Source organism: Drosophila santomea, chromosome X, assembly GCF_016746245.2.
Source record: "Drosophila santomea strain STO CAGO 1482 chromosome X, Prin_Dsan_1.1, whole genome shotgun sequence".
NCBI lineage: Eukaryota > Metazoa > Arthropoda > Insecta > Diptera > Drosophilidae > Drosophila > Drosophila santomea.
Window position 1 is genome coordinate 9,076,536 of NC_053021.2, and position 27,955 is coordinate 9,104,490.

The following is a 27,955-nucleotide window of genomic DNA, read 5'->3' on the forward strand; positions in this document are numbered from 1 at the left end:
GCATTACAAAAATACCTAAGCAATATACAGCTACTTTGTGTAGTCATAGATCATTTAATAGTAATGTCTCTGTTTTTATAAAACAATTAATAGATTTATTAACATATTCAAGCTTTTTTAAAAAATACCAACAACACTACTACTACTATCGACTGACAATTCGAGTGCACAACAGCACGTAGCACGTTGGCACCTTAACAGCGGGCAGCTATGTTATATCGACTGCTCCTACAAAACGCCAATAGATGGCGCTAAGCATTGCCCGCCAATTTTGAACTTGGAATTCAAATACAAAATGAATATATTGAAAACACTTAAACCAACCAGAAAAGTAAAAAATTATGCAATTGTTTAGTAAAAATATTCATTGTTTTATTTATGAAATAAATTATTATTATTTACATTGGAAATAATGCACGAAATTCAAATAATATTGCAAACTAAGCACTCGACGATACACACTCGAAAACAAAATCTACAAATTACAAGACTCTAGAAATACAAATACAGGGCGATATATAATGGGTAGGTACAAAAACATAATGGAATGGTGTAGCTGGGTGAGTTGGGGCTAATAATATATACTCTTTCGATCCTGTGCACATTTTTATACAGTATGTTCTCTGTGGCACACGTACTACGATATTATTTGCTGCTGCTGCTGCCGATTGGTGTTTTGTTTTTGAATTTTTTGTTTTTTGTGGATTTTTGTTGAGAAATGAATATGGGTAGTTCTATCTAGTGTAAGTGTTTACGTAACTAATTTGCGACTATGAGCAAGTCGATTTGGCTTGAAACCTCAAACGAAACCAAGTTGCACATAATTTGGCTGCAGCTCTGCGTTCTGCTTGCTGGGTGAAGGGGGTTGGTGATGGGTTGGGGGGTGGTGGGTGGTGGAGTGACCTTCGGGGGAATGTGGATGTGGGTGGACTGGTGCCTTGCATCTAAATACTACGCCTCGCCATGTTGCCCTTTTTTTCACGCCTTTACATACAACTAATTCATAGAGAGAATTTAACTAAGAACCTTACGAAAGCTTTGCGAATAAATTATACGAGTTCGGACGAAATCTTAGCACGAGTGCATATATACTTATAGATGGGACCATCCCCGAAACTCCGGGACTTTGAAAACCAAATAATCAGGCTAAATTACCAATAAGAGATTCAAGTTTTTGAAGATAGATTTTTGGGATATTTCTCACGTAGATATTTCTTTAACCTGCGGTTCCAAAATCTACGGAGATTTCGGAGTTTCAGCCCAAAAAATAAACGTCGCATACGATTCGATTATATAGCTAAGTATTGACTTGCAAGTTAAAGGATCTTTTAACATTTTTGTTTTTTTTTTCTTTTTCACTATAAAACAGAAAAGTCTTCTCCACACTGTTTCCGAACCCTTTTCTCGATCTCTGGCTTACATAACTAATGCGCGAAAAAAAAAACGGTTGCTAAAATTAAACAAATAACGTTTCGTTGTTGCGCTCGCTTTGCAGTTCTCAAATCTTGATTTTCGAAACTGAATCGAAATGGAAATCCAAATCCAAAATCAAGAACCCGAGTCCAAGTCAAAATCCAAATCCAAATCCATGTCCGAATCCGAATCCGATTTCTACGCCGACTGCTGCTGCTGGCCACTATCGTTCGATTGGCTACTGCCGCTCCACGTTGATGGTGATGACCATGGTTGGTCAATAGTGGCCGCCACCACCGCCTCCGCCGCCACCGCCACCACCACTATGTCGGTGGTGCTCGCGTCTGCCGGAGGAGTGATCCCGATCGCGGTAGTCGCCATTGCGGGAGCTGCTCTTGTGGTGATGGTGATGGTGGCGCTTCTTCTCGCCCTTCAGGCACACATCCGACACCACCGAGGACACCACCATCTCGGAGTCGTCCCGCATCCCGTAGTTGTCCCTGCCACATCTGTTTTGAGGAGGTTGGATACAACTGATTAGAAATGATCTATATTTTTGGGGGATTTACTATTTGCTAACCTGTCGAGATTCTCGCGGGATCGCTGCATATTGTCGCGCAGATTGTCGCGGGATCGGGTCATGCTCGGTGGATCGAGGGTCTCCTTGCGGCGCAGGGCGTTGTGTGAGCTGTTCTTGGAGGCGGACTCGTGCAGGTTCTCCCAGGCTTGACGGTAGTACCTATAGATAAGAGTTTATAATATTATTGATTGATGTTGATTTAAAGGCAGATCAACTGAATCCACCTGTTGAGTCCATTGCGGGATCCGGAGGTGGAGCTATCGAAGCTGGCCACAGTGTTGCAGTCGGGCGAGGCGCGATGGCGATAGTGTTGTGTGGTTCGGTTTCTGGAGAAAAAAGATTTAAAGATTTTGTATATTCATTATAGTTGATATTTTTAACTATATTTAGAAAATACTGAATGCCAGGACGAAACAGTGTTGGGTTAGTCACAAAATCGGGCAAAAAAGTGGGTTAGGCACGGAGAACTACGCACACAGATACAGAGACAGAGACAGAGACGGATAGATGTGATTGGAGAGAGACAGATGGAGGGCTAGAGAAAGAGACAGGCAGGCAGGCAACAAAAGACAGAGACAGCGAACCAGGCGTGCAGTGTTTCTGTGTGTGGTTGTGTGTGTGTGTGGTTGCGTGTGTGTGTGAAAGAGAGTCTTGTTGTTGGGCGATAGATGCATTGATTGGTTGATGCATTGATTGATTGACTGATGGATGGAGGTGCAACAGCAAGGAGTAGGATTATCGCCTCACAGCCCACAGCATTCGCAGCTTTCAGTATTTTGTTTGTTGGTGTTTGTTTCAGTGTTGCTTGTTTGATTGACTGACTGATTTACTGACTGACTGATTGATTGTTGTTGTTTCGTGTGGTGTTGTTGTTGACTGACTGATTGATTGATTGATTGATTTTTTGTGCTGCTTACATTGGTGCATATGGCCGCATTGTTTGTTCTTGCTCTTAATTATGTTTAATTCGTTTTTCTGTCTTGCATCTTTGGCACGATTGTTTTTTTTTTTTTAGTTTAAAGTGGTAGCTTTCGTTTTCCAGGTAGTAGCAGGTCTCTTTGGCTTGGTTTTCCATCGGTTTTTTCATCGGTTTTCCATTGTATACTTCCTGTCGCATATTTCACATATGGGAGTTGCTAAAGAGTCCAGCCCGGGCACGATAACCGCGTCCATAGCTGCTGAACTCCCGGCGACCCAGCTTCTGATCATCGAAGGGCAGCGCCAGCACGCTGTACCACATGGATGGTGCGTGGGCCAGGCCACCAGCACTGCTCGATCCCACGCTGCCATAGCCACCGCCACCGCCACCGCCGTCGGGGAAGAGGTGGCTCTGGGTTAATTGGGCGGTGGATGCGTAGCTGGTGGCACTGGTGGCCGTCGCGGTTGCATAGCTAGGCAATCGACTCGGTCGCGGTATCCCGATCCCGATGCCAATTCCGATTCCGCCCTGGTTTTTCTTCGTTTGCGCTGGCTGCTTCTTTTGCCGGTGGCTCTGATGCAGTTGCTCCTGTTGTTGAACGTACTTCTGTTGCTGCTGCTGCTGGAGTTGATGGTTCTGGTGGTGGTGTTGCTCCTGCTGCTGCTGCTGCTGGTGGTGGTTGCGGTGGTGGAAATGCTGCTGGTGGATCTGCTGGTGGTGGTGATGATGAGCATGATGATGTTGGTAAGCGGTTAAGTGTTTGGCTAGGTGCCGCCGTTGGCTGTTCGGGGTGCTGACGAATGGTATTGCCAAAAGACAGAGAGTGGGAGAAGCAAAAACGAAAAAAGAGAGTTGTACAACGAGAAGGAGAAAGCGTTCGATGTTCAGGTGTGTGTGTGTGCGTGTGCGTGTGCATGTGCGTGTGCGTGTGCGTGAGAGACTCTCTTCTTTTGTACAGGTGTGTGTGCGTGTGTTTCACGAGGTATTTCACAGAGAGATAGATTCTAAATTCCGGGGGTAATACTGAAATCAAAATAAAACCATCCAAAATTTGAGGGGCACTCAGCGACAAAAGAGAGAGAGAGAGAGAGCGAGAGTTTGTGACATTAAGAGCGAGACGGAGACAGCGTTTGTGAGCTAGAGGGAGCAAAAGAGAGAGAGAGAGAGAGAGAGAGAGACAGGGGACTAGAAAGGGACAGGTGGTGGCTGGGCAGGTGGTGACCCCGACAACGACATCGACTTTCCTCCACACACAGCATAAATATTGATATGAAATCACGGTCAATCTGATCTTATCAATTTGATTCGTGACTGTGGCATTTTAAACCTATGTACTTAACGAAGATTAACATCAAATTAAGTTAACTGCTTTAGTTTGGCAACAGTATTGCATTTTGAAGGTATTTCAAGTGGCTTTAGCTAAGAATTATCCAAGTATTTGCAAAAATTTGCATTAAAATGTATCTATTGGCTTAGAAAATACATACATACTTTGTTAATGGGAAGTAAAGAAACTGTTTAATTAATTGCAATACCTACATAATTTGAGATAAATGTATCCCTATAAAAGCGCAGGTCAAGTTGAAATTGTTAAGCGTTCATAATAAAACGACTGATTATCTGCGAAAAATCTAATTGACCCAGAACATGACTGCTCCCCAATTTGCTGTGCCCACTTCGCCAGCTGAAGGACTCACCTTCGCACAAGGATCACGATGGTGGTGATGACGGCGGCCAGGAAGACGAAGCCACCAAAAGCGCCCAGAGCAACGATGGCGCCCAGATTGAGTTTGGCCTCCTTGGTCTCCTTGCGGTCGGGATTGTCGACGGCGAAGGGCACATTGACATTGGGCGACTGATTCTGCTGAATGTTGACGCTGTCGGGTATCTCGTTGTCCTGCGGATGCGAGTTGGCGATGATCTGCTGCGTGTTCCGCGTGGTGGTCTCCACTCCGCCGCCGGCGCCATTCGGTGACCCACTTGGTCGCGAGCTGCGCGGCGGTGTGGGTGCGTAGGTGGACGGCGGTTGCGGTGGCACCTGGTGGGTGGTGGGCGGCAGGGCAGCTGGCGTGCTGTTCGGCTTCTTCGGTATGAGCACCGGGCGAACGGTGCGTCGTGGGAACTCCTCGCGTACGGTGCCGGGCACTGGGGGTACATTGATTTCCTCCTCGGATTCAGCTGCGGATTAAAGATGATCAATGAGGAATGAGTTGCATACAAATCTGTTAGGATTAACGCCAGGTGACCCGGCATCATAAGCTTTACTCACATTCGCCGTTGATCTCCACCTGCGTGGGACTGAGACTGGGATATGTGCCCACTGTGCTGGTGGAGCTGCCGCCGATGCCGCTGCTCGCCGTGGACACTGCTGGGCGGTAGGGGGTGCGGCTGGTGGTCGAACTTGGGATGACCTTGGGCCGGAAGGGCGGGGGCGTGGCCACCGATGAGGGCACAGGAATGGTGGGCGCGGCGGTGGGCTGTGTGGATGGCTCCAGTTTGATGCAACGCGGCAGGGCGCTGCTCCATTGACCACTGGCCAGGCAGGTGAGCACTCGAGGTCCCTCCATGCGATAGCCGGGCGGACAACTGATCTCCGCCTTGGAGCCGTAGTAGGTGCCATTGGGTGCATTGATAATGGTGCTGTAGTAGTTGCCCGGCAGTGTGTCGCACTCCACAACTGGAAAAGCGAAACATTGGGTTAAGGAATCTCTATCTATTGCTCTATGTATATTCATGTATACTCACTCTCACAACGTGGTGGTGGTCCATTCCAGCGCTCATCAAAGTCGCAGGTGAGCAGGGCACGTCCAATCATCTCGTAGCCCTCCTCGCAGGAATACTTCACCAGGCTCAAGTAGCCAACCGTGTTGTTCAGCAGGGCATACGAACCATGCGCAATGCTGGCCGGCAGACCACATTCGATATCTGAAAAGGGATTTGAGATTAATGAGCATATATCAGGGAAAGTTGGAACTCAATGGAGCGAGCATCGGTAGATAAGCAGTAATACATACACTTGCACACTGGCGGGAACTCATTGTAGAAACCCGTCTCCAAGCAGGTACGCGTGGCAGGACCCACCAGCAGGTGATTGGCATCGCAGCTGTACTTGATCTGGGCTCCCACCTCGAAACCGTTCAAGGCCACCATCGTGGAATTGGGCGGCTGCTCCGGTCGGCCGCAGGTCTTCGGCTGGTGCTGGCAGATGAAGTTCAGCAGCGTATTGCAGTTGGTATCGCTCCACAGCCAGCCCTTGGAGCCATCGAATCGGGCACAATCCTCATCGCCGCCGGGATGACTCCAAAAGGAGACGGTCAGCTCGTCGCCATTCACCCATTTCCAGCTGCTGCGATCGCTGCCATCGCGTACCGCACCCATCCAGTACTGCGAACTGACGTCACTGCGATGACGTCGCCACAGCTCCCAGCTGATGAATCCCTGCAGCGCCGGATTGCTCTCACTGATCAGTGTACCGCCACGGGAACGACAGAAGGACAGGGCGTCCAGGAAGTTCAATGGCTGGCGATTGTAGAAGATGTAGCACTTGCCATTGTACGAGGCCAGTGCACCAGGTGGCTGGTCGCGGAACGTGGGACACCGCTCGATGGGCAGCGCCTGATCCGTGTAGACGAACGCCTCGCAAATGGATAGCGGATTGGGTGTGCTATTCTCCAGGTGGACACTCACAAAGGCGCCCGGCATCGGTGGATTGCAGGGCAGGAAGAGCGGCTGTCCGGCCTCCAGGAGGCCAGTGAAGCGATTGCAAATGGGATTGGTGCCCAAGTCCGGTCGATTGTTGCCCACTCGCACCACAATGGTGGCGGGTTTGTTGCCTGCAAAGGGAATAAGGTGGCATTTACAGTTGAAACGGTTTTTTATAAACAAATTATAATGTAACCCCGTACTTTGCTACCCCTTGATTTGCTAACCAATAGAATGTGGCAGTGAGAGTGCCTTTGGTTAGGTAATCTAATCTTGTGATCTGCAAGTTTAACGTAGCCCATTAATCAGGCGTTGCCCAGTTTCTTCTTCGAGTGAGCAAAGGGAATAGCCTCAGCTATTTCCATTGGTATTCCTGTTGTCACCATTATTGCTTTGGCTTTGTCTGTCAGCGGGTCAGGCGGGTTCAGTTCAGTTCGGTTCAGTTAAGTTCGGTTTGGCTGAAAGCCGCCGACTCGGCCTCATCGTCAGCCAAGTGAAAGTAATCATAAATTTCGGGCCGCACTGACTCACTGGGTCTGGGTTTTTTTCTCAGCTTGGAGACCGAGTCCAAGACCAAGTCAAAGTCGCAGTCGAAGTCGGAGTCTTCGCTGTCGTCGCCAGAGCCGCACGAAAATCACATAACCAGCCAAAGATTCGACGAGATGGAGATGGAGATGGAGGCGAGGATGAAGATGAAGTTGGAGTTGGAGTTGCAGATGTAGTTGGAGTTGGGGGACTTCAGGTTGCTGGCAAGTGAAAGCATTAGGGAAAACTGGCTGGCAGTTGGCAGTTGTTTGCTTTTGCCGCCGTTGCTGTTTCGGCAACCCTTTTTTTGTTTCTCTCTCTCTTAAAACAAAGACGCTGTTTGGGGAAGAAGATCGTGCAGCATTTGCCATTTGAGCCAGTGAAGCTGGAGAGGTGCTCGAATATCTGGTAGCCTGGGCAGACTTATAGACTGGGTATAGACCCTGGTAGACTGCCTGACTGCCTGGCTGGCTGACTGGCTGACTGGCAGCCTGGGAAAACGGGGGCATTGAACTGGCCGTCGGGCAAAAGAGAGTTTCGTCCATAGAATGTGGTCCAGGCAGGTCTATTATTCGACTTTATCGCCATATATGTATATACACATTGACTATATGTTTTTGCGACAGGTTTAGGGTTGGGCCGCCGCCGCGATAATGGTCGACTGCGAAAAAGTGGCTCAATTTAATCAATTTGCTCGAGGATTTACACGGGCTAAGCGCCATTTACTCGTTCATTTTCTGACTACCCATAAATTGTGGCAACCGAAAAGAAGGGAATAAAGTGCGCCGTACTTATGCACTTTCCATTTTTACTCGAATTTTGTTTTGGCCAAGTTAGTAAGGTGGCTTAAAGGTACTTGAAATTTGTAATTTGTATATACACTTAATTTGCTGCGAGGCATTTATGCATAAGACTTGGAGCGAAACTTACCGCAGCAGGATTTGCCAAAGTCCAGGCGCACCAGTTGCACCATGTAGGGTTCCAGGAGATTCACATACCACCAGGGCGATCGCTCCGCCTTCGTCAGCGAGCAGGTCTCCGGCGTGAAGAAGGCGGATGTGGAGCCATCGATGGCCTTTTGTGGAGCACCGGCGCCATCAGTGGAAATTTGCATGGGCGCCTTGCCAGCGGCGACGTTCAAAACTGCAAGTAAATTGGCACATCGATTGTTTAATCATAAAGTAGATAAATCAACTGATACGAACTTAGGAAGTAAATTGTTCTTATTGAAGTTATTTTCTCATTAAGGCTTGTGAATGTAAGAAAACTAAGCATAATTATGTGCAGAACCAATTATAATCTATGCTAACTGCACTGTTGATGAGCAAATCTAAAGATGGGGGTCATTGGTAATTATTTGGGAATTCAAGGCGCAATGCGGCGATGAAGATCAGTCTTGGTTCGAAGTTCCAGCGATTTGCTAGCCAGTTTGGAGTCGCTCTTGGATTCAGTTGGTCCGCGAGGGTGCCAGAGCACCAGAGTTCCCAGAGTGAGCCCAAGGCCCGGCTAATTGGCTGCGGGCCCTGACACGGTTTGTGGCCAAAACGAGTGAAGACAAAGCAATAGCAACTCAAAAAGGCCAAAAAAAAATCTAACAATGTTCTGCCTGGCGAATTTGTCAAGAGACCTTCGTTCTGGCCCAAGCCCATTGTCTTTTTTTTGTTTTTAGTTAGCTTGGTCTTATTTTATGGACCTGAGAGACTTTTATGCGCTGGCCGAAAAAGCAAAAGTGAAATTTAATGTCGGCTCAACTTTTACTTGCTCACCTGGCCGGGCTTAATTACATCGCTCGCCACGCACTTCTGCGGCATTGGGATTCATTAATCAGATGCATCTGTCGGATAAGACGGGTTTGGGTTTGGTTTTGGATCCGAGTTTATTTTTGTATACATTTTTTTTTTTTTGTAAAGCTCAACGGCTTGGAAACGCTTTTTTTTTGCGACTACTGCTTTCTAACTGGGACCAAGCCAAGCACCCGCCCAATTTCGCTCTGTGTAGCCAGCAGCCAGCAGCCAGCAGGTGTTTGCCGGTGTGACAAATGCTATTTAATTTCATTTAATTAATTTCCGATCGCCTGTCTAGCTGCCGCCTGCCTGCTGAGTCACTTTGGATCAAAATTCGAATTCCAAAACCTGGCCTACAGATCAGAGAAAAGCCGATTTTCAGTTCAGGCGATCTCCGCTTTGTATTCCATTGCTGTTAGAGCGTCATAAAGTTGCAATCAGCTAACACGGCGGGGGATTTAGGGGTCAGATACAGCAGCTCACGATTTAATCGACCTCGGGTCAAAGAATTTTAAGGGAATATTAATGGACTCGCACAAAGTGAAGGAATTAAAATCAAATTGGGTCAGTCAAAAGTGAAATCAGAAATTTGGGCGTTATATTATATATCATTTGTTTTAATTTTACTTTCGATGTATGTGTTCTTTGAAAATAAGTTTTAACTACTCCTTAATTTATCTTGAGATGGTGTTTTTATCAAAGTCTCAGGCATTATCAACCCGCATCAACACCTACTACTGCCTGCGATCGATCGACTTATCGTTGAGATCTCTGGCAACAAAGAGTCCGTTGAAATTTTGATGGATCGTTAATGGGCCGCCTTTTTTTACTAGAATTATTTCACGCCCACCCATCGATCAATTCATTCAACAAATGCCGGTATTCATTGACTAGAAACCGATTAGATTGCGTTTCGTTTGGTTCCGTTTTTTCTTTTTTTTATTCGGCCCACGGAAGTGCATGTCTATTGGAAAATTCAGTTAGAACATTTATTTATTTTCGTGCCCGACACGTTTTACTCTTTTATTATTTCATGTCCGTTGGCGTTTTACGTTCATAGTCACAAAAGTGGGTCAATCTGATCGAGCGCGGCAATTGTTGAATTCTTCCCACTTCGCGGCTTCTCTCTGCGCACCCCGTCTTTCTTCGCTCTGCAGTCTTTCTTCACACACACACACGCATTGGATTTTAGCCCAATTTGGCGCGTTTTGTTAATCATGTTTCGCTTTCGGTTAACAACTTTGCATTCAATTGGAATGCCATTTGCTCTCTTTCCTACATCAAAAAAATAAAGTATGAAGTCGAATGTTTTGGGTTTAATTCACAAATTTAAGTTATTTAACAATTACTTTAAATTATATTTTTTCTTAATATTCAACGAATATTGAGAAATTGAACGTGGAGTTTAAAAATATTTTCTGTTTAAATGTTTGTATTATATTTAACTATTGCTTTTATCTAGAAATGAAATATAATTTCTTTCTGTGTTGAGATATATTTTGAGAACGCTTCCAACTTTGTGGCGGTGAAAGTAGTTCCCAGTCAGCGGCCACGTCCGATTTGGAATCGAAGTCGCCTCCGAGGCGCTAATTGAGTTGACGACGAACGGCAACGGCAAGTTCGTGTCCGCAGTCTTTTGTTTGGCTGCCTGACTGTTTGGCTGTTTGGCTGTTTCGCTGTTTGGATTTGTGTGTGTGTGTGTGTTTCTCGCTTACCGCAGAACGGAATGCCCTCGGGCACCCACTGCCCCTTGTCGCAGACACGCCGCGCCGGTCCCAAAAGCTCGAATCCGCGCTCGCAGCTGTAGGAGGCCACCGTGCCCTGGGTGAGATTCGCATTCGAGAAGACGACGCTGCTGTGCGCCGGCGATCCCGGGAAACTGCAACCGGCATCTGCAAGGTAAAATGAAATTATTATTAGATTATATGGCCATCAATTACTCATACTCCTCGGCTTCTCATCACCGAGTCTTCACTGCACTGCCCCAAAGCGAGCAAATCATCTTTGATTGATTTACCAATTAGGTTTCGATGTGGTTCTCAGCGAATTGAGTTGCTTGGCTATAGATATTCTTCACATCATTTATCAAATTAATGCCCCACTAAGGTTCTCGATTAAATGTTGATTAAGTCGAACGACGGGCATGAGATAATATTGATTCTAAGATTCTAGAGTGGAGCGAATGATTGAATATTATTTAATTGAATTTAGACAAGAGGAGAAAGCTTCGAATTGATTTTGAGAATAGATTAACAGATTAAATACTGATTGAAATAGCGTAAGGTATTAGGGATTCACTGTTGTAATTTTGTTATATTGAGGTATAATTAAAGAAATCTAACAGCTGAGATGTTTGTGAAAAAATATCATTTAGTTATATTGCTAAACAATAATAGAGAAACAAAGATTTGTATGCTGGTTTTCTAATTTATTATAATGACTCGTTATGATTCGATTTCATTTCCAATCAATGAATCTAAATCATTTGCAATTATTACGTGTTATATCTTTTGCCGCCTTGTCAGGGGAATTTTCCCCACCACTTGATTGACAATTAAGCAAGTTCCGTTCCACTTTGGTCACTCGATTCGTTCGTCGCCAGGCGAAAAATCTCTGGCATTCGCAGATTGCAAAATGTTCTCGACTGCAGTTGTTTGTGGCCTCTGTTGTTGTTGTCAATGCAAAGCGTGAGAAAATGGCCACAACAACATCATACAAAAAACATCAGGAAAAAAACAGACATCAATTTAGTTGTAGCTGCCGCTTTTGTACGAGTATCTATGCAAAAATGCGAGCCAGCCGTGTGCAATAATCAAATGTGTTGCTGCTGCTGTTGCTACAGCATGATTAGTTATTCAATTGAGCAGTTCCCAGGCTATCCAGCTATCTAAGTATCCAGCCATCCAACTAACCAATCCAATGTCATGAGTTTGATTCATCCCCAGCTAACTGCTAACTGCGAAAATTGTTCTTTTTACCAAGTGCGACTTTGCATAATCGGCGAAGTGGGAACTCTGTGGCCAGTCAAAAAGGAAGTCAGTCAGTCAGTCAGGCGGCGATTCATGCCATAAATGGTCGAATAACTGCAACATCATTTGACCAGCAGCCAACAAGCAGCAGTGCAACTTTCCAAGCAGCTGCAGCAGCATGTTGAGTGCCTCGACTATTGGATACCACCTCCACAGCTAGCAGCTTCAGTAGAAGCGACTATAAATATAAAACCAAATACCATTACAATACTTTTCTACATGGTATACCCCTCACTCTGCGAGTAATGGGTATAAAAAAAGGGGAGAAATTAAGAAGAAAAAAAAACACGTCTTGCCCAGTTGTTGCTACACATTGCAGCCAATTGCTGCAGCAACAGCAGCTTCTTATACAATCTCGATGCACCGATGCCAATGCCAGTGCAATTTCATCATAACGGTTTCTTCTTGGCCAACAACTCATCCAAACGCTGTTTTTTTTTTAGCCACTCCAAGTCAGGTATAAAGTGTATAGAAAAAGTAATACCCCCCACTGAAGAGAGCAACGCAAATCAAATTAGTTCGGGCAAATTGAAATTAACAAAAGGCAACTCTTTTAGGCGAGTCATTTGTCATGCAGGGCAAACGCAAATTAAGAAATCAAGTTCATGAGGCATTTTCAATTTCGGTTCAGTTTCGGCTCAGTTTCGGTTTCAGTTTCAGTTTCAGCTAGAGTCCAAGTTACAGTTCACCCCCCGCCTCCCAACAACTTTAAACTTAATGACGACTCCCACGCTGTGCGTCGAAAACCGAGAAAGAAACCAAACCAAAGGTTGCCCAGTCGGCCATGCATGACAATGCGGCTCCAAGACTTTGGCACTATACAATTTGTTTTTTTTTTTTCGGGATCTGTACTTTGGGTTTTTCTGTGCCCGGTTTTTTGCCTCCGTGTTTTTTTTTGTAGAGCTGCTAGTGGGAGCCAATACCTTAAAGTGCAAAGGCAGACAGCAACTTGTTGCCATTGCCGTTTGCGTTGCTTTCATTTGCTTTCTATGTGCGCGAACTTAGTGAAAGTGATACCCATAGCCCCATACCCCCATACATATACATAAGCCTCACACAGTAACAAAAAAAAAAAAGAAACAAATACAACAAAAAAAGCACGCTACCATTGACAAAACAACAGCAGCAATTTGTTAAACAAGCAACTACAGCAGCAACTTCACCAGCCAGCAACATCCAACATTATGGAAGTTGGAATATTCATTGTGCGCGGATCTAAATCATCTAATAATCATTATAATCATAATAACCGTTATAATTTCCAACTAGTTTCGGACATGGTCCGTTGTTGCTCTTGTAACAAATTACCCATCAACGCCTTTTCTTTGATTGCCATTGCCTTTGCTTTTCTTGTTTTTGTTTTTTTTGCCAGGAAAACTGTGATGTGGTGTAGCACCAAAATCGAAATTGTTATTTGCACAGTTCACCAAAAAAAAAAAGAAAAATAAAAACTAAAGAGAATTGAATGAAAAGAAAAATTATTGACTAGCAGCGGAGGAAAGAAAAGCGTGCCTTAAAAAAAACGAAAGCTGAAATTAATTTTTGGTTTCTGCGGTCTCGGGAACGGAAAAATTTTTTCACATTTAAAGTGGCAGTTGAAAAATCATAATCGTAAAAAAACGAATAATTCTCATATAAAATAAGTCAACAAAATGGCGAAGAACAATATGATATAAGAATATGAAATATGATATAATATATATAAAAAAATGTGTGTAAAGTAGGTAACAGAAATGCTGATAGAAATATATACATTTAAACCCTAATATAGGAATCCATTTTTAATTGTAAACTTTTTAATAATATTTATAATAATAATTGTTTAGGGAGGCAATATGTAAATGTAAATGAATCTGTTTTGGCTTGGGAAAAGATTATAACTTATATATCATACTATTTATATGCAAAAGACCAGCTTCGAATCAGAGTGGCAAGTGTGAATGGTCCACGATTTCCGCTTGAGTGGAGCCCTCAATTAATGCGATTCAGTGGATTAAACTGCAGCTTACAGTGCAGCTGAACCTGCAGTCGCTGCGTAGAAAGTTGCACTTCAATGGCTAATGGTGACCCCCACTTAAGCCTTGTGGTCTTATGGTTCGCTCCCAGGCCCAACCTGCATTCCCCATTATCCATTCTTCATTTTCCAGTTTCCATCTACCATCTTCCATCATATTCAGGCTGCAGTCTGCAATTTGCGTATGTCGGCTAATTTCATTTTAAATGCAAGTCCACACCTCAAGGAATTTTTAACTGCGAAGTGGGCAGGGCACCGCCTATTGTTTCAGCCCGTTTTATTTGGCCAGCTCATTTGGGGACGTCTCTTGACCCAAGCGCTAATTAGTGTCGACTCTCTGTTAGTGGGAAACTTGGACGAGAAAATGTCTAAATGAAAAACTAAAGATTCCAGATCTCAGTTCTCCGAAAAGGTTTTCTGCAGTGAGTGCAGTTCTGGGACGTCATGCGCTGATTGCCAAGCGCCTACGCTTCGTCGATTACTCTATATCTGCTGATCTCGATGTTAAGATCTTGCTGTGTTTTTTTGGGCGGAAAGTGCAAGTGCTAGTGCCCGATGGCCCAATTGCGATAGTCGAGGGAAAACCCTACACACACCTGCCTACAGTACGAAAATAAACCATGAAGAAAAAAGAAATTTTCATTCCATTCACCCAAACCCAAAGCGGCGGGAGTCTGGTCGAAAAAAGCGACTCTAACTCCGTTAACTCCCCGTCATAATGGCCATAATATAATGATGATGATGATGATCGTCGAGGGGGGGAGGGAAGAGCATTTTGGCCGCTGATTGGTTTTGGATTTACATAAATTGGCGCTGGAATGGACACCGGGCTCTCACGCAGCTTCTTCTCCTTTGCGGCGCGCTTCTCTTGACCCAGTTTGCTAAGCGGTTTGCTGTTGCTGTTTGCTGTTCTTTTTTTTTGTACTTTATTTTTTGGTAAGCCAAATTAGTAGAACCTCGTTAAAATCGCACACAAACAAACGGACACACGCTCAGAGAGTTTGGAGAACATCGAAAAAAGATTTCGCAAGTGACGCGGCTTGCGCAATGTGGCCATTGTTGCTTTTGTTGCTTTTGTTGCATTTGTTGCTTTTGTTGCTTTTGTTGCATTTGTTGGCGGATGCGCCTGGCCAGACGAGACTTGTGCAAGCCGCAAGTTCGTTGCCTAAGTCTTTTGATTTGAACTTCCGCCAGAGGATCTCACTTGGGTATCAATGGGCGACTTTTGGGCACTCATTACTCATCACACTGAGCGAAAACATGTTGCTATATACATTTATAAAATAAATTATAAAGTCACAGTTTACAAGTTATGCTTATATAAATTTATATTTATATTTTTAACAATTTAAACAAATGTATGTTACTACTATAATTCAAGTCCCGAAAGCTATTATTAAACCCGAAAACATTCAATTAAGAAGGCCATCGTTTTTTTTTCTTAGCTGTTTCGGTCCGGGCGACTGCCCTTGGCTTTTGCTATTCCTCGCCAGCCGTTCGTTCTTGCCTTTTGGAATTAATTGCGCATAAAAATTGCCCATCATGCGCAGTAAATGAGACATCAAAGAACACGTCTGCGAGCTAGTTGGCTGGCTAAGAGCTGCTAAGCGTATTAAATAAACATGCCCGTGCTCCCCCCTGACGCTCTTTTATGTAACGGTACGCACGGCAACAATAAATTTCAAGCGTAAACAGTTACGTAAAACAACAAGAAGAACAACAACAGCAACAACGGCAGTGGTAGAAGAACCCGAAGAATTGCTGCTGGCTGTCTTCTGCTCTCCACAATGACAGCATCCATTCCATACCATTCTGTTGGCATGGCAGCATCTTTCACCCCCTCCAAAGATCGGTGGATCTAACTCGCAGCTTTATAACAGGTTCGATATGATTTTGCGGCACTTTTGCCGCAAAGGAAACGCTTGATTGCCGCTTCTAAAGCAAGGCCAAGCAACGGCAATCGTCAGCGGACCATCGGCGCAAGCCAAAAAGACGATCGACGACATTGACCGACGATGCTCGATGCTGAATGCTGAATGCTGAACACTGGACTATAGACTATAGACTATAGACTCTAGACTCTGGACCATAGATACCAGATGCTGGATGCTAGATGGTGGAAGCTGGAAGTTGGAAGCTGTAAGCCGTCTTTGCCGTTTGCCAGTTGACCGCATTCCAAGCACCGGCCAGCAAATCAATGTGCAAGCGTAGAAGCAACATCATCAGCCCAGTTGCGGTTGTCCTTCTCCTCGCTGCACGCAGCAAAATTATAGCTTATATACTTAACTTTCTATATATTATACTTGATTTATATATATATTAAATCAATTACAGCTAGTGCTAGCAATTATCAAAATATTCTCCATCGCTTTTAGAATATTTTTTCATTTTTTAGAGAGCAAAAGCATGCCCAATTTGTTTCACTGTGCTGTGTTGCAAACTGGGTCACTTCGGCCCAAATGCAGTTTAAGATAGAATGCCAGCTGGGTGTGTGTGTGTGTGTGTGTGTGAGTGTGTTTACCAGCTGCAAGACACCTGCAGTAGAAGCAACATCGCTGCTTTTCAGCTCGTGCCACAGTCAAGATTTCACAGTGAGTGATTGCAGTGGGGAAATGAGGCGAGCGGTGGCACTTAGCCGGCGCCCACTGTACACTTTAGATGCGTTCTCATTGCAGTTGCTAATTTCTGTGGCTTTTGCATCGGCTTTTGGTTTTGTGCCTAATTTGCTTTGGCTGTGAACGTTCTCAATGCTATGCGAAGATTGCCCCCACTTTAGTTTGATGGCCTTTTTTTTTTTGGTTTTTTGGTTTTTTGCTTTTTGGGCTTGTGGTCTGTGTCTGCCACCAAAAGTGGACAAACGCTGGGGTTAATCTTTTGGTCAGACCGCTTCCAAAAAAAAAAAAACACAGACACACACCAGTGCAAACAAGTAGTTAAAAAGAAATGGAAATGGTAATAGAAATAGAAATAGAATAAAAAACAACAGTTTACAGGGCAATTTGCATAAGAAAGGAGAACACAAAGCCGAGAATTTGTTGGCTGTTCTTCTTCAATTTCAGTTGGTTTTTTTTTGTTTTTTTTTCTGGGCCTTTCTCTGTGGTAATTCTTGGACTTTGTCAACTCTTCTATGCAAATGGGCAGCCACAAATCAAAGCTTGGCCCCAATACGAAAAGGAAATTAAAGCCGGTTCAGAGGGAATAGAAATACCAAAAATGTTTGAGCAGGGAGACCGCAGTTTTGTCATAAATATTTTCACTTTAGACATTTTTTTGTGTTTTCTGTGGCGGTGTTGTTAATAAAACCGATATTTGTTGGAATTCGATTTGAATATTTTTACCGCTAGTTGTGGGGCTGGTTACGACATCAAAAGATCGGGATCGAGATGGGAAATTGGGGTTCGGAATCAGGTGTAGCAACTTGCCACAAGACATAACTGTAGCTGCTGTTGTTGCAACTGCTGTTGCTGTTGCTGCTGCTGTTGCTGCTGCTTTTGCTGTTGCTGCTCTCTTATTGATTGGCCACAGCTGCAAAAGTGCCAACTCATCCTGAGCCTGTGCCGATGCTGCACTTCCGATTGCCCAGAGAAGCGGAGAAGCAGTCAATGAACTTGCCCCCCCATCATCATCGGTACCATCATCATCTTCATCATAATGAAGATGGCGCCATCGCCTCTCCATTCAGCGTGCAAGCGGAACAAAAGCAACTGCAACACCACTGCAACGAGCAACATAAGCAACATAAGCAACATAAGCAACATGAGCAGCATGAGCAACACTCGCAACATCATCAGCAACCATAAAGTACAACTGAGCTAAGCAAATTGCAATTTCCATGCGTTGCCTGCCACATCCACATCCATGTCCATGTCCGATGTCCGCAATTAGGTAGCCAGCCCCATCATAATCTATGGTTATTGTTATGGCCATTGTTATTATAAGTGTTATCGTTATGGCTAAAATATAAAAAAGGCTTAGGGAAAATGCACAAAGAAATTCGGTGCCTGGCGGTTCAACAGGCGGTTCTGGTGGCGATAAAGGCAGCTATTATAAATAATTGATTTATTTATAAATATGTATGTATAATAAAACCCAAATTTGTCAGTTTGCTATTCATTTCTTTAAGTACCAAATCTGTAAACTAGACCAAATCCATTTAGCTACACCTTGGTTAACTTTTCAATGCAATCGATCAGTAATTAACGACAGCTGTGCCAAATTATCAATCGCTCTCGACTGAGTCTCAAGTCACTATTTCACGATCGTTTTCTTATATATTTTGCGTTCGATGGCAATTTGCAATCGTCTGTGTTTTTGGGCCAGTGACGAAACGCACAACAGAGCAAGAGAAACGCCGCTCCAACGCTCCAACAGCGTTTAAAGTTATTAACAAAGCAATTATTAATAACAATTTCAATTGTTTTGCCTTTGCACTGGCGTTGGCATTGGTGCTTGGTTGCCAAGTGAGTCGTGAATCACGTTGCTGGCCAATTTGCAGTGGCCACAACGGCACAATTGCACTTGTACTCACTCGCACATATATTACAATTAATTAAATTGAAAGAAAACACAAACAAACAAACAACAAAAAATATTAAAGAAAACGCGCATAAATTCTGTCCAACATTTTTACCCAGCTCTTTTTCATTTTTCTTTTTTTTTTGTTTGTGCAGCATGTGTGTTTCTCTTTCGCCGGCGACTTTCTTGGTGGCATTTAAATGCGCTGCTAATAGCAAACAATTTCATTTATTTATTAGACGTTAGTTTCACTTTTCGAGCATTTCACTGCGACATTAAAATTTCACACACGACCATCTCAGCCAGCAAACAAAACGCGAAAGTTGCCCACAGACCACGGGTGCTGTTTGTTTTTATTTCTTTTTTCGTTTTCTGTATTTTGCGGCAAGATCAAGATACTATATATGAAAAATATTTAGCTGCAGTATGCCATTTATGTTTATGGCAATTAAAAAGATACTATGACACCGCTCACGCCTGAGAATCGTCGGTAGTAGTGGGGCGTTTTGCGCAGCCCACAAAAAAATCAGCTAAATGGCAATGGCATCTCGCAACTGATTGAAATTTATGCCACAATCCAGACAAACGACTGAGATCTATGGTCTGTCTGGGGATGAGATGCGATGAGATCAGATCAGCTTGTATAATGACAAAGACACTCCTTCGCCATCGTAATTCTTCGCCAGTTTTTGGCATGGAATCATTTGGCCAGAGAGACATCTTATTGGCCAAGATTAGGTGTAAGATTTCGCATTGTATACCACACATAGAGATGAGTAACACTGTGATTCAAGTCTAAATGTTTGAATAACTCAAATGGTTGTTTTGGAGAAATACCTATGTTTAATTCCGCTAAAACAAGGATAGCTTTCTTAGTTGTTTGCAATATGAATTAAGTGCCCATTTTCTTGTGGATTCATTTCGTTGAACAAAAATGTAACCTGAATTTATTCAGTTTCTTTTTCAATTGTTTGGCATTGCGGCAACTGGCTTTGAATGCTCGTCACTCTTGGTGATGATTTACATATCGAGTGCATGGTTACCTGCCAAGGCCATTGACGGCTTTTGCGCAATACCTAGCCCACCTACGTGCCAGGAAAATAAGTGCCAGAAAAAAATCAAAAATATAAAACACAAAGTATATACACGAGTGCGAGTATGTAAACAAACTCGAAAGAGTTGCGTAAATAGTTCAAGTCGAACATGCTCAAGTTGGACTCTTGAAACCATTTGGCAGGCAGTGTCACCCGCATGAACAACATCATCATCATCTAGTAATTATTATAACTATATCAGTTGAAAGTGAAAACAGCGGACTTCGAAGGTCTGGCTGTCCCACGCACAGTGGTAGGTTTTCCAGAAAAGCTTCCTACTTCCTTGTGGTTGGTCTTATGTAAAAACGACGACCACAAACCGCAATGAAAGAAGAAATAAAAAATTATAAAAGGAGGCAGGCATGCGTGCAGCACCCTTTCAAACAAACAAATTGCTGCGGTTCATTGTGCAGCAATCGGCAGATGGCAAAAGGTATCGTTTCAGGTAACTTCAAGCCAGTTGCAAAAGGCATGAGTACAAGTACTATACATACGTCTGTCTATGAGTACGAGTGTGTTTCTTTTGCAGTTTCGCATTGCAATTAAGAGGCGACGAGCTTCCGCATCTGCCGCATCTGCCACTGATGATGATTATGATGAGCTGGTGGTCATGTATGCCCATCCCAATCTTCCCCATCTCTGTGCATCCAACTCATTGCTCATCATATTACATTTTGGCCATTAGATGTTGGGCATATGCTCGATCATCCCAGCAGCTAACGATTCGCCATCGCTGCCTGGCACTTTTACTTTTTGTATTGTCAACAATACGAAGGAAAGCCGTAGATATGTATGTAGTAGTATATGTATATAAAACTTTCCCAACATTACAGATTTTAACTGAACTCAGCTGGTATTTTTCTTTCTCTCCCTCCGCTGTCAGACAACCGCAATTGTTGTCGCTTTTATTGTGGAATGACTGCCTGCCGCAGATCATAAATTTTCTTTTAATTTCAGTTTCTGTATGTTCTGCCTCTGTCTGTGATTAATTTAAGTTAATTTACAAGATTTTCCTCCCGGTGCCGGTGGTAAAAGTGTTGAAGTAAAAGTTAATGCCTTTATGTCTCCTCATTTCCCCATTAAAATTTAGGTTCTTTGTTTGCAATTCGATATGTTACAGGTAATTGAATATGGCAAATGGTGACAGGTGTTTCTTCTCTTTGACCCAGTAAAACTATCGATACTTTGTTATTTGGGTAATGAGAAAGGTGTAAGAATAGCATTTAGATGGCTGCCTTTGACAGTGCGTTTGTGAATTTTTGTTATATACATTTTTAAAAGCCGAGTTTGTTACTTAAGTCTTTATACTTTTCGTTTAGCTAAGCTACCTGCATTCCTTTTCTTATCTTTTCTTATTTTTCGCGGTGCACTTGCCACGTGCATGCGGCAAGTTTGTTGCCTAAGTCTTTCGTTTGCCTCACTTAGGCTTGCCTGGCTACGCTCGTCGCCGATTGTTTGCTGACCCATTCAAACATCCGTTTCCTGGCAAATGCCCGAGCGGCACGCCCCCCAACGCTCCCCCTTTTTTTATTTGTGTCGCATATCACACGAAACAATTAACCGGCGGCAGAGAGCACTTGACTCGGTGGTGCTAAAGGCAGCAAAAAAAACAAAACTGGAACCCAAAAGTGGGCTGGGTGTGGAACTGGAACTGAAACTGGAATATGGCCAACAGTCCAGTTGGCCGACAGCCTGGACGCCCGTTTATTAACGTGGGAAAAATGCAAAGGCAGCCGAATTAAAAATAATACAAATTATAAAGCGTTGCCTTTGTTTCGAACCAGAACCGGAAATCAAAAAAAGCAACAATCAGCCAAAAAAAAAAATGTGCGCAAAAACCAAATAAAAAATGATATGTGAAAAAAAGTAACAGAAAAGCATTGGCTTTATTTTAGGGTGCGCCGCTCACACACGAAAATGCAACAAAAAATGGGTGATGAAAATGGGCAACAAAAATAATAACAACAACAACAGGCGGCGGAGAAAGATGTGGAGAAAAAGAAGAAGAAGAAGAAGCAGAAGCAGAGCGACAGCAACAAGTGGGATCCACAACAAACGAGAACGAGAGAAAATTTGTTTGCTTTGGCTCCGTGTGCCGTTTGGTGCAGTTTCGAAAAATACCCTGCCATATGGGGCATGCGCAACTAGTCGATAGAATGCAACATAATTGTGATAGTCTCACTTTAATTGCATAAATATTCTTCAGGCTCAAAATCTACACATAAATTTAGTGGCACCATAAATAAATGAAATGCTTTTCAGATGGTTCGCAGTGATAAAGGCATTGTCTAGGTGTCAGAAGATTTTTGGGAAGTATTTAAGCGTTAAGACCAAGCCAATTAAGATTTTATAATGTATGCAAACATCCCAAAAGTTCCCACACGTCAAGGCGATTGCCGAAGGTGTTTTCCCAAAGCTCTCTAATCAACATATGCATAGAACATTTTAAACTTTAAGCGATCTGATGTGGAACAAATCTAACTAATATGCAATAAAAAAGCATTGATGGTTTTTCAGTAAGACTTTGATTTTTTTGGATTTCTTGCCTGTAACTTAAATATATATAAAATATATTGAACTGAGGAAATTCTTTGTACAAAGGTTCTTTCATAAGGTATCAGAATGGTATCAGAAGAAAAATGCTCTTGAATATTCCTGCAAGGCATGCGTAAAGAACTGTATATGCCCCATTGTGCAGGGTATCCGCTGGTCGTTCTGGCACGTTTCGCAGCACTTCTTTCTTCTTTTCGTCTTTCGCTTGACACACTCACCTATATTCTGCGCCTGCGCCTGCGCAAAAGCCAGCGCCGAAGCCAGCGCCAACGCCAGCAGCGGCAGAGGCAGCGGCAGCGACGGCTGCGTGCGGTGCATTGTTGCTGTCTCGCTCACGCTGTCACTCCTGTCCGTCCGTTAGTAATATATTTATTTATTTTTCCAAATTTATTTTATTTAATATTTGCTTTGGGTTTTTTTTTTGATACTTTTTCGCTGGCGACACTTGTCAACTTCCGTGGAATTTTAGCACTTGGCACGAGTTTCGGATTGTTTCAATTGCTGCCTCGACATGCCAGGAAGTGTGTTGGGGTTCGATACTCGATAAAACAAAAAATAAAAAAAAATTATTTTGAACACACTGCACGAGAGCACCGAACTTGAAAAAAATATATTTGCAAATATTGATGGTAAGCAAGTCGCGACGCGAGAATCCGCTGCATGAACCGTTCGCTGGGAATTCTGCAGGGCAACTGAAGCTATTCGAAGTCGGCGATCGCGCACGAAGAATTCTTCGCTGGTTTCTCGGTCTTTCACTTTTCGCTCGCTAGCTCCCTCTCTCGCTCTCTCTCTCTAGAGATAGTCTGTGCGCGTTTTTGGTTCTCTCTCTTTTCACCCGGTAAGCGAGGAAAACTTAAACCGTCGCCTTGTGCAGCTCGAAAGCAACTGAAAGTTGGAGACGTCGCGCCGTGCGTCTTGTAAGCTTGTAAGCTACCTGGTTTACCTGTCGCTGCCTCTGTCGGCGTCGGCGTCGCTGCCAAAGCAGTTGCATGCGTGAGCACTTGCTGCGCTTTTGGCAAGTGCCAACTGCCAACTGTCGAGTCCCCACACCACCCCGTTCATCATTCCACAGCAGAAGCAGAATTCAGGGCCCGCTGATCAATGGACAAGCCAATCGGTTCTTGGGGCCATCATCTCCAAAACGGTAATAACAACTAATACAGGTTATGCAACTGTAACGGAGCACTAAGAAAAAATCAAAGAAAATACAAAGCTCCATGCTTACTTATTTTTGGGCCAATCAGAAAAGACAAATAGAAAAAATAATTGTGAAAGGTTTAACAGCATATGATATGATTTGCTTTGAGTTTTGGGAAAGGAGAATATAATATAAAGCAAAATAAACTTAATATTTGTTCATTCTATTTCATTTCAGGCATTGATAAAAAAGTTAAAAAAGAAATAGCTCTGATAAATATTTGCGATGAAATTTCGCTCCAGTGCACCATTCTTGCTGCCATCAACTCTCTACGCGCCTGTGTGAGTGGACCAATTTAGAAGAATTCCTCGATGGATCTGGTCTTGGTAACCTGCTGGATCTGTGGCTCTGTGGCTCTGTGCATCTGTAGACCTGAAGCTGGAGCTGGACGTGAACATTCAACGTGGGGAATAGACATTGGAAATTGAACACTGGGATGTCCAATGTTGCACAATGCCGCATTTGCATGCCACACGAAGCGGCGAAAAGTAAGCCAAATGGTCAGGCAAATGGGAGCAGCGAACAGAATCCAGATGCACTGCAGCATCCCAGTTTTTCTCTTCATTCCATAATGTCCGGCCAACGCACACATCGCACTCGTTGGTTGTGGTGTGTGACACATGTGGGCCAAATGCAAAAATGCAAAAATGCAAAAATGCTCCAGACTCAATCTAATGATGATCATCGTAAGCTGGCCAAGATCGAAAATCGAGGTGCGGTGGGGCATTGGCCATGTGACAACGAATTGGGTTGCGAGCAAAGTGCAGTCGAGCATTCCACACACGATCTGGAAACTGGAGATGACCACGGGCATGGTGCTTTGGGCAAAAAGCGATTGATGTGCTTCTACGTGAAGCAGATAGAGGCGATTTAGTAGATATGGATAGACCAGATGGAACAGAATGGAAATAGGTAAATGGAGAATAAGATAAGATAGGATGGGATTAATATTAAGATTTCTATTTCTAAATTGTATTGAGTTCAACATAATGCAAGTTATTTTTAAACGATTATTGTTATTTTTTTCTCAAATTTGTGCACATTTTTTTATAGAAACTCGATTGCCTTATATTTCACACGACGATTGAGCTGGGATTTGTGTCGCATTGACTGCCCGGGGAGCCAGCTGAAATTGTTCGGTCATGTCAAAGCGTCGAGTTCACGGATTGGTCCATGTTCGATCTTGCCAAACAGCTGATTTCCCCCGCGGGTTGGCCAACATCAAAATCAAACAGGCAGTTGTCTTGTGGCAACATTTAATTAGAAAATCGCTGGAGCAAGTGCCTGCCTGGTGGTGATGGCAGTGGCGCAGCTGAGAAATGGATGTGGATGTGGATGTGGATGCTCGATGGGCTTGGTCTTGAAGCCTCTTCTTCGGCTCCACAGCCGCCCATTGTTCCGCTTGCTTGACCAGGCAGCAGCAAGTACAACCTGTAAATGCACTGAGAAAATCTAAATGACACCGGACACTGTATCTAATTCTCTAGACAAAATGGAATTGTTAAACAAAATGTAAGTGTGCTTTCTCTAATATGCAAACATGCAAACTGCTGTTTTCTTTGTTTCTATATTTTATGAAAAATTTAATGCTATTTTTTTTTCAGTGTCATTACGGGCAACATAGCCACGTGCTGCTGGCTCCTCCGCCTCCTCCTCGAACGACGCCCACCAGCGGCTAGTGAGTAGTGACTAGTGACTAGTGGCCAGTGACTGCTGGCCAGTGGTTAGTGTGGAGTGACCACAACAAGGAAATCAACGCAGCCAGGCAGCCAGGCAGCCCGGCACACGCAACAAGTTCGGGGAAAAGCTGGGAAATGGGAAAACGTAGTGCTGGAACTGGGAGAATCTAGGACGCAGCCAAGCAGAGCGAATTGCTGCATCTGAGCCAGGTTGCTCCCTGCCCAACCAATTCCGTGGCCACCCAACCCAACCCAACCCAACCCAACCCATTCCAACCCATCAAAGTCCATTCCATACCTCCTCGCAGTCGCGCAGCCTCGCTTCATTTTCCATTTAGTGCTTTATTATTTTTAATTTCCAGCCGAGACTTCCGAGATTAATGTTCTGAGTCGCTGCTGCCGTTGCCCATGGGGCATATTCCCTTCCAGTTGTTCAGTTGTTCAGTTTTTCAGCCACAGCTGGCAAATCAACCTTAGGCTTTTGGGACCCCCCAGCAAAATCGTACACAACTGTGCTCCACTTCCAAGCATTTGTTTTCCCGTTTTTCACCTCGAAAATCTATACGAAACTAGTTCAGTTTGCGGCCTACAAATCTTTGATGGCCATTTGATTATGAAAAAGCGAAGATTAATTTCGAGTGGCTGCCGGTATTAATGAGCTGTTGGTTTCATTTTAGATAATGGAAAGTAATCTATTGGAAGCTTTTTTTTGTACGATAAAGAATGTACCTTTGGGGATTTTAATGCCAAATGGAATCAAAAATCCATTTTAAGATAAAATAAAACTTTGTATGAAAATGAAATGAAAACTTTGTATGTAGCAATCTGAAAAAAGTAGCAATCCTATTTAGATTCGATAATTGTCAATTTATTTTACTATGGCTTGAGCTATAAGCATTCCACATTTCAGTTATATTTGAGTAATTATACCCCTTTGATTTAAGGAAACTTATGAGATGGTTTCGCAATTTTTGCAAAAATTTAGCGTTGGCTAACATCCGCTTCTCCACTTTTTTCCATTGGTGGTTTTGGATAGTTTTACTCGCTAGATTACCAAACACTTTTCGGTTTTAAACGGCTGCAACTGGGGGCCCTCAAAGGGAGGGCTGATTGTGAGGGGGGGGTGTTTTGAAGAGAGTGCATATGTTTATGATTGCGCAATGGGCGCCCACAGAAAGTGACTGCATTTGGACGGCATGGGGCGTGGCACCTGGCGATGGACAGTGCAAGGAATAGGTAAGCCGCCCCTTCCTCAGATTACAAAAAGAAAATTGCAAGAGGCAAGCCCCTTAGTGAAATGTGTGTTTGTGTGCCTGGTCTGACATGAAACGAAAGTAAAACTCTTGTCTTTTGTCTATGCCAACTTGAGCCACTGCCGCTGCTCCTCTCAAACCACCTAAACCAGCTTAAACCACCGAACTCATCCAACCACCCCCACCGACCACTTGTTACACTGACAAGTGGAGTGCTCTTTTGTTGCGTTTTTGATATTTGCAATCATTTCATTTTTGGACACTAATGACGGTGATGAATGCAACCGAAGAAGTGGATGTCCAGAGCGGAGCCAAGAGAATTCAGAGCTTACATAAGGCACCACCAACAGCAGCAGCACCATCAGCACCAGCAGCACCAGCAGCACCACTGCACCACCAACTACCGGCGACTGTGTGACAGTAGCAACAATAAATATTGCAAAAACAGAAAGAAAACCATCAAAAGAAAAACAAAGCCATTGACAAAGGAGGAGAGAGGGCAGTTGTCTTACACTCGGAAAAATTAAACATTTATTGCTGAGGTCTTTATTTAAGATTTAAATTAGCAATAGTAATACATGTGATTGAAATATTTGCCAAATCTTTGTCAAATCCGGTTTAAGCTTATTGTTTTACGTTTTCAAATTGTAAACTAAATACAAACAGTATTGCGAAGTGCACAAGTAGACTTGAGCCCCTGTTGGCGTCTCAAGTGGATCAGGTCGCTCTGGACAGAGGTAGCGTTGTGGATTGTGTCACCTTAATGGAGCAATCGCAGCTCATTTGGAGCAACAGCCAGGCAGCGAAAAAATGCCAGTGAGATGACATGTTTCATCTGCCGGGAAAACAATAATTTGTGGCATTAGCACACACTGTTGGCTGATCCCAGCGACCTGCGACTGGCCCTAATCATTCGAGTTCGTTGCCTGAGTCTTTCGATATAGCTCAAGAACTGTGTGGCTGCGCGAGCGAGACAGATAGAAAGACAGAGAAAAAGAGAGAGAGAGAGAGGAAGGGTGGAGAAAGAGGGAAATGACCAGCGATGGCTGATGGAGAAATTTGCATTTAATTGCTCCTCACTCACACCCACACAAAATAAAAGTTCAAATTTCTTATTTGCGCATTCTATGCACGACTTCTCTTCTCTGTCTTCATTTCGTTTTATTTTTGCCAATTTGACAATTTTATTGATGGCCAGCAGTTACGTGCCCATTGCCCATCGCACGCACTAACAAACGAGTGAAGAAAAAACCGAGCGCAAACTTTCATTTTGATAATGATAATTTAATGAAGAGAAGTCTGAACATAAAGATTGTGTGGTGAGTGCTGCAAACAAGTTTTAATTGATTACTTTACAGCTGATAGATAGGCTTCTATTGAGAAATTCAGCAGGATGTATTCAAATCATAGTTGGATTTTTGTTATGTAATTTATGTTTAGTATTTCTGCATGTTATTCCAAAGTTGTAGCAGCTTTTAATAACGTCTGACTTTATTTCTATATATTACAATATTATTATTTCTTATACGAATATGTATTTCATTTCATTTACTCTTTGCATCTATGCATTCTTTTGCCAAACTTTCCGATTTCCCCTGGCAAAATGTGAAGGCCAACTTTCATGCCCAATTGCGAGTAGACCTCCCAGTCAACGGCAAAGCAAAGTGCTTGAGCGTATCAATTTCATTGGGGGATTC

The 27,955-nt window shown here is 43.6% G+C and overlaps 1 protein-coding gene across 1 annotated transcript; it reads right to left on the reverse strand.

The window, feature by feature from the left end:
- Window positions 1–371: 371 nt before the first annotated feature.
- LOC120456667 lies at window positions 372–23,005 on the reverse strand. Its single transcript, XM_039643607.2, has 10 exons — window positions 22,347–23,005; window positions 10,639–10,815; window positions 8,070–8,282; window positions 5,927–6,745; window positions 5,658–5,837; window positions 5,182–5,589; window positions 4,610–5,090; window positions 2,218–2,319; window positions 1,994–2,152; window positions 372–1,922 (listed from the first exon to the last, which is right to left on the reverse strand). Exons 1-10 carry the CDS (start codon window positions 22,444–22,446, stop codon window positions 1,691–1,693), a joined length of 2,871 nt encoding a protein of 956 aa, XP_039499541.1. The 5' UTR covers window positions 22,447–23,005; the 3' UTR covers window positions 372–1,690.
- Between the last annotated feature and the right edge of the window lie 4,950 nt (window positions 23,006–27,955).

Coding starts and splice junctions, on each gene's coding strand:
- LOC120456667 (XM_039643607.2), bottom strand. CDS start 22,446: ATGCACCGCACGCAGCCGTCGCTGCCGCTGCCTCTGCCGCTGCTGGCG. Junction 5,838..5,926: donor GTTCCCGCCAGTGTGCAAGT/GTATGTATTACT, acceptor ATCCCTTTTCAG/ATATCGAATGTGGTCTGCCG. Junction 5,091..5,181: donor GGTGGAGATCAACGGCGAAT/GTGAGTAAAGCT, acceptor TTTAATCCGCAG/CTGAATCCGAGGAGGAAATC.